Consider the following 7,506-nt stretch of genomic DNA (forward strand, 5'->3'; position numbering starts at 1 on the left):
TTATCATAAATAATAAAACATAGTTCAAGCCAGTATCTAGTGTCTTTCAGTTGGGAGTAAGATTTAGCACCGACATAACTGGGGGATCACCTGTCAGTAGAGGGTGTGACCCTTAGTAGCAATCCTTGTGTTTCAAAACTACGTAGCCAGTGTAGGTTGAGATGTTAATCTGGTAGTTGAGGGTTGACAAATATCTCATGAGGGATCTGCAACTTGAGGGTAACCCTTAGTCCTCCGGAACAACACTTTAGTCTATCCATGTAGCCATGTTTTAGTACCTGTGGCATGGTACTGAGACCCTTACAACTGGAATTACAGGTTGGACTCCAATTACCTCATAATGGGGCATGTCGGTTAGATGATACCCCCAATTAGCTCATAATGGAGCATGTCGGTTAGATGATACCTCTCACAGTCTCAGTTCAGTATTCAGTTCAGAGTTTAGTTTCAGGTTTGCTTGACCATGGCATACAGTTACCAGTTATTCAGTATCAATATTTTAGTATTCCGATTTACAGACTACTTCAGTATTATGTTATATGTTTGGTCATGCATTCTCAGATTTTACGATTTTCACGCACACTAAACATTAGTTACCTCATGTTATACATTCAGTCAGTTATTATTCATGCACTTGAGCCCATGCATATCAGCCTAACCCCATTTAGCATACCAATACATTCAAAGTACTGATCGCATACTCATTTTTTACGTTATGATGTCTCATATCATAGGTTCTGACGCTCAGGTTCTCAACTGCACTTAGATATTCCAGCGCATCAGCATCAGTAGCAATGGTGAGTCCTCGATATTTCAAGGGCCGATTATGTTTATTTCAGTATTTCAATTCAGTAGTCAATCGGAGTTAGTTGGGGGCTCGTCCCCTCAACTCCACAGTCAGCCAGACACTTTCAGACAATTAGTCAGTTATCAGTTGTTATTGACAGTTTTTACAGTATTGTTTTCAAACAATTGTTTTCCAGGCTTATTATTCCAGAGATGTTTTAAATGCTTAAACCTTATGGCGTATCCAGCTTTGTTTTCCGCACATGTGTACCTTTTATTATCGATTTATTCAGTGCTCACAGCCGGTACCAGCTCATGGGTTAGCTTATGGTCCTTCGGGGCTGTAAGCACCGTGTGGTGTCCGGGGTGTATTCTCGGGGCGTTACAATTAATGATGTGTACCTCTAATAAAAGGTCACGTGACAAAGCTGTTTTTGAAAATCCTTCGTCAAAAAGTAATCGCATGGATGAGCTAGTTTTATAACGGTGATGGCACGACTGAGCTAAAATTTTAAAGAATGACATAAATGAGTCATTTCTAATAATTCAATGAAATATTTGAGTCTTTTCCCTTAAAATTTTTTTTGGACGAATTATTGTAGACCATGTGTACAAAATAGTTTTGCGAGGAACCACCAAACTAGACTGTTAAAAAAATGGCATGAATGAGCCTTTTTTATAGTGACAACGACATGAATGAGTCAAACTTTAAACAAATGACATAGATGATTCTTTTCTCAAAGTTCAATGACATATTTGAGTCTTTTTTCTTTTTTTTTTAATAAACCAAATGACGACTATTTTTTTGATAAAATAAATGATCGAATGATCATCTGGTGTGATTATCCCTAAAACAAAAACATACTTATTGATAGGACTAGACATATCTTTCAGACAAATGAAATATTCACCACATAGACTTGTCAAAACTCGTAAATTATGGCCGCCGGTTTTAATGACATAGTTAATTACAATTTACAACCAAAGTCATTCAATATACTATTCATAGTGAATTAATAAAGCTTTAAAATCTTTGTACTTAATTATACATTAAAATAAGTTTATTTCAGAATAAGCATTTAATTAGTTCATCTTTTTAATTAAAGCGGTGCAAGAAAAATTACTAATTATTGTTTTAAAAGGATAAAATTGTAGCAATATTTTCTTTATCATTTTCTTTTATTAAATTTCATACTTTTAATATTTTGTTTAGAAGTGTGAAACCGACGATTCTGAAGATAGGTATATAAAAGAGGGAGAAAATCTATTTAATTTCTCCCATTTTTCTTTGGAAATTTGATTATTAATTTGGAGTATTTGCGATGATTTGGTAATGACTCCTATATTTGTACGTATAATTCCAATTATCCTTTTCAATACAATATGGATTCGCTAAAAGTTTCATGTTGAAAGTTGATTAATCGTGTTTTGGTTGAAAAAATACTCCTTAAATATTTTGAATAAAAAGATTAATTAGTACTAATTAATTAGTTTAACCCATTCTGTAATTATCTATTCTCTTTCACTCTACCTTTACATAGTAGTTGGGAATATCTTGTGCTATTGATTAGAGGAGAAGTTATTTAGTTGGTGAATAATTTGAACAAAATCCCATTTAAAGAGATTGTCGTGAAAGAGTTTGTTTGTGATGTCAAATTTTTAGAAGCTGCAGCAAAAAAAAAAATTACTGCTTCACTGCAAATAATATGCAATTAAATAATGATGGAATTATATAGAGCTCGTTTGGATAGAATTAAAAGCTGATTAAATTAATTTTTAATCATTTTTTAGCTTTTAATTTATTTTTTTTATCTTATCCAAACGGGCTCATAGTGGATACAACATATATACTTCATTCTCAAAATACTTGTCTACAATTTCTTTTTCGAGAGTTATGATATAAACTTTAACCAATGTTTTAAAATATATATTTTTGACCATATTGAGATATGAGAAAATCACAATTTATAGTATTTTTCACATAGCATTTGAAAATCTAAATTTTTAAAATATTAATTTAATTTAATCTAATTTATGTTAAAAATTAGTCAAATTGATACTCGAGAAGCAAAATATTACAACTATTTTAAAATGAAGGAAATATATATTATCTTAATAAGTTTGAATAAACCTTTATTTTAAATTTTAACTTCAAATTTTTCAAAGGACTTTGAGAGAAGAGATTTCGGGAATGAAATTTCTATCATTTTGCTATTTTATTTCGAGATTGTTATCTTCCATTGATTGAAGTTGGTAAATAATAGCACACATGTTATGAAATTTCTATCAAATGAAAGTATTATTATTTGGAACGTGTGTTGTTACTAGATTACAATGGAGAATATTTTACGTTTGAAATGTGTTTCTTTGAAATTGAAAAGAGATTTTTACAAAAGGATTATTCTTCTCGTATATAAATCATATATATGTAAAGTTTGTTTGCTCCGTCAAAACTAATATACCGATGATTGTCAGCTAATTAATTCGTTCTATCAGTCAAATAATCTTAGCCCCACGGAACTAAACAACAACAACAACAACAAACCCAGTGTATTCCCACCTAGTGAGGTCTAGGGGGGTAAGATGTACGCAGTCCATACCTCTACCTCTGATGAAGTAGAAAGGCTGTTTCTGATAGACCCCCGGCTCAAGGCACGAGATACCACACAAACACATAGTGCAGCACAGAAGCAAGTAGATTACATAACATAAATACGGCACCCATAAGTAATATAAAGCAGAGAAAAGCAGGGAAAGCACACAGATTCGTAATACAACATGGAACACGGAACACGGAACACGGAATCATGACAAGAATAAAACCCCCACCAAGTAATTCCCTACACTAGCGACCCGAACTGGCCCTAATCCTCTGCCGTAATTCGCGTCCTCCAGACCTTCCTATCTAGGGTCATGTCCTCGGTGAGCTGTAACTGTTCCATGTCCCACCTAACCACCTCACCCCAGTACTTCTTCGGTCTACCCCTACCCCGCCTAAAACCATCCAACGCTAGCCTCTCACACCTACGGACCGGGGCATCCATGCTCCTCCTCTTCACGTGTTCGAACCATCTCAATCGTGCTTCCCGCATCTTGCACTCCACTGAAGTCACACCAACCTTCTCCCGGATAGTCTCATTCCGAACTCTATCCCCTCTAGTCAGTCCACACATCCAGCGCAACATCCGCATTTCTGCCACCTTCATTTTTTGGATGTGGGAGTTCTTAACTGGCCAACACTCCGCTCCATACAACAAGGCCGGACGGACTACCACCCTGTAGAATTTGCCTTTAAGCTTGGGCGGCACCTTCTTATCACACAGCACCCCCGACGCGAGTTTCCATTTCATCCATCCCGCCCCAATACGGTGCGAGACATCCTCGTCAATCTCACCGTTACTCTGGATCACGGACCCAAGATACTTGAACTTGTCCCTCTTACATACCTCCTGAGCTTCCAGCTTCACTACTACCTCATTCTCCCGCCTCACGTCATTAAACTTGCATTCCACATACTCTGTCTTGCTTCTGCTCACCCTGAACCCTTTAGACAAAGATATAAAAAGAAATAAACAAACTTCTAGTTCTAGAGCAAACAACCATCTCTTTTGAACACTTCCATATATGTCAAAAATTTACACAAAAATATTCAATCCAAATGAAAAAAAAAAAAAAGTATTTCCCCTTTCTCTTTTCCCTTCTCTTTTTTTTTTTTTCAAAATAAATAAATAGAAAATATCCCATCCAAAATGACCAAAAAAAATTAGAATTCACTACCAAAATACCTACAAAACTCCAACACCATTCCTATGGTTTCTCTTCAACAATCCGTCCAACACCACTTTCCTCTTGTACTCCTCCGAGTCCATGTCGATGTCGTCTCCGGCGCCGCCACCAATTTTTCCGGCATCCATCTCTTCTTTTTCGTGTCGAAATCGAGGGATAAAATAAAACCATGCACACGTACAAACAATAGCACAAGCCTTACCCCAAAACAACATTATCAATAGGGTCACCATTAGTATTGACATGCCAATAATTGAGTCAAAATTGTCATTATTCGACACGTGTACATGTCGTTGACCTGGCTTCTCGTTGTTGACTTTTCTGGTGGCGGTCTCCGCCACTAATTTTTTCCAGCCTTTTGGTGGTGGGAGAGATGTTGAGTGGGAAAGTTTGATCTCATGTTTGTCTTTTGTTGAATTTATAAGGTTTTGGCTCAAATTATGAGTACTAGATATTGTAACACTTCTTGAAAATTCATTTCGACATGTTGAATTGTCATGTACCTTATCTAATAATTGATCCAAACTTTTGTTGTTTTCGTGGATGTTGTCCTTAGTTTTATGATCCTTTGTCTGAAAATAATGAGGTAAAACAATTTGTTAAACAAGTGTATTATTCATTTAATATAATACGAGGGCAAGAATAAGGAAAAAACAAAGAAGTATGATGTAATTTAATTTATTTTATTTAAAGTATTATATGTCTATATTGCTCGAATAGTTCAAAAGTACTGACAAATGCATATAGGATTCCAAAAACATTTTATCTTTAGTTATGAATGATCCAATACAAATATTATAATATTTTTAGAGAACTAATTAATCCATTGGTGTCAAAATTCTCATTCTATAATTTAAAGCTTTCCCTATTTTTCTAAATATGGATTTGCAAAATTGAGTGCAACTCTAATTTATTTTACTTTTATATCACCTTCTTCATGTGATCTGGAATTTATTGAGTTAAACTTCGATCCTATTAATTTAAACTCATTTCTTCCTTCTTATACTAGGTATATAAATTGGTTTTGTCAACTTATAGAATATTAGTTAAATAACAGAAAAAACACATGTCAGCATATTGTACTGTAGTAAGATGAGTAAAATTTCTTCATTCTTTATCAGAAATATCATGTTTGAGCTTTAGAAATAAGAAAATTAATTGCGAATGAAATGAGCAAGGGAAATCAATCAAAATTATGAATTCTCAACACTGAATGATCATAAAACAAATTCAAGATATAATTTGTTAGAAATATGGATTTGCACTTAATTTAACCTTAGACGTAAACTCATCCAAGATCATATAAGGAGAACCTAAAATCCATCCCACAAACAACGTGGAACTCCAATAACCCACAAACCCAAGACTCGATTTAAGCACGGACAATATAAGATGAGAGTCCAATAATAAATTGAATGGACGATCTGACTCTATACTACGTGAAAGAAAATATTTACATGTAACTCAATCTCAAAAGCTAGTGATCATAATTTTTTTTTTTTTTATCAAAAATCATATCAGAAGACTCCATTCCACCGATACGAGACATCAAGAATATGCATATACTGTATAAAAATTACGTTTCAATATCAAGTAAGTCAAACCCAAATCACTTATACAAATCATTAATTATAAAAAAAAAAAAAGATTTATCATATTCTTTTTATATTTTATCATTTTTGTTGCAAATTAAAATAGCATATACATCCTCCTGTTTCAATTTTTTTTTTTGACCTATTTTGACTTGAAATCGAGAGTTAAGCAAACAAAAAGAGTTTATTTTTAGAAAAGATAAATTAACAAGAAAAATAGTTCAATTGAAGTAAGGGAGTAATTACAACTTACCATGAACAAAACATATTAACTAGTAATATTAAGTTATATTTGACATACCTTATTATCAACCTTGTCATGTACTACTATTTTTGTTTGACTTTGACCTTTAACCTTCTCCCTCTTAGTCACATCTCCGGCGATCACCGAAGTTTTAACCTTCTCCGACTTCACCACGTCGATATTATTATCTGAAACATCCACCGGAATAGTCTTTGATGATGATGATGAATGTTTCCTTATAATTTTTGAAAAAAATAACAATTTTTTTGACTTGGACTTGTTTTTTTTCTTGACACTAGTTGATTTATTGACATGTAGTGACTCTTTTTCGATCATGGAAAGACCAAAACAACCTAGAAAATATGACTTTCTTGGTTTTTTGATCTTTTTTGGGATGTCAAATTCCATTTGAGACATGGAAAATGAAGAAAAAGAGTTTAGGCATGGAGAGAGAGAGAAGAGAGAGAGAGGGAGAGAATTTTTTGGAATTGTATTTTTTGTATGTAGTTGAAGTTGTTGGCAAATTTTCTAAAAGGAATTGTGTTAATTTATATGTCTAGTTGGTCAAGATATTAGTGCTTAGTCAATATTTGTGTTTGTATATGAACACACTTTGGAAATTTCATAATAATTTTCATTTTTTTTTTAATTTGGCATCAGATATTTGTATTGTAGTTCAATCAAAATTGAATTACTACTGCAAGGCTCATTTTAGGAGTATCGACGCTTATGTTATTTTTTTTTTTTTTTCATTTTCAACAGATTAAATCTAAAATTTTTAATTAGAAACGGAGGATCTCAACTATTTGATCACAATTAATGTTGATGTCAACTTCTAGTAACTTCTAACTCGCAATAAATATCTGTTTCTTTTTAAATCATGATTTACATATATCTTCATGACTTATTTAAATCAAGTTCCAAAAACCATCAATCTTTTTTAAATTCACAATGACATAGAGGGAGTTTTACTTTTCTTTTTCTTTATTTATTGCAAGTTGTTTTCCAGAATATTAGAAGATCTTTTTAACAAACCCTAACCCCCAAAATCCCAAACCCTCACATCCCTCATTCATATCTATAGGTCTATACCACTTT

The 7,506-nt window shown here is 33.2% G+C and overlaps 1 protein-coding gene across 1 annotated transcript; it reads right to left on the reverse strand.

Moving 5' to 3' along the window:
* Nucleotides 1–4,370: 4,370 nt before the first annotated feature.
* Nucleotides 4,371–7,199, reverse strand: LOC107863015 (uncharacterized protein At5g23160). Its single transcript, XM_016708763.2, has 2 exons — nt 6,466–7,199; nt 4,371–5,144 (listed from the first exon to the last, which is right to left on the reverse strand). Exons 1-2 carry the CDS (start codon nt 6,823–6,825, stop codon nt 4,572–4,574), a joined length of 933 nt encoding a protein of 310 aa, XP_016564249.1. The 5' UTR covers nt 6,826–7,199; the 3' UTR covers nt 4,371–4,571.
* Between the last annotated feature and the right edge of the window lie 307 nt (nt 7,200–7,506).

Source organism: Capsicum annuum, chromosome 5 (assembly GCF_002878395.1).
Source record: "Capsicum annuum cultivar UCD-10X-F1 chromosome 5, UCD10Xv1.1, whole genome shotgun sequence".
In the NCBI taxonomy this organism is placed as follows: Eukaryota; Viridiplantae; Streptophyta; class Magnoliopsida; order Solanales; family Solanaceae; genus Capsicum; species Capsicum annuum.

Coding starts and splice junctions, on each gene's coding strand:
- LOC107863015 (XM_016708763.2), bottom strand. CDS start 6,825: ATGTCTCAAATGGAATTTGACATCCCAAAAAAGATCAAAAAACCAAGA. Junction 5,145..6,465: donor ATGACAAGGTTGATAATAAG/GTATGTCAAATA, acceptor CATTATTTTCAG/ACAAAGGATCATAAAACTAA.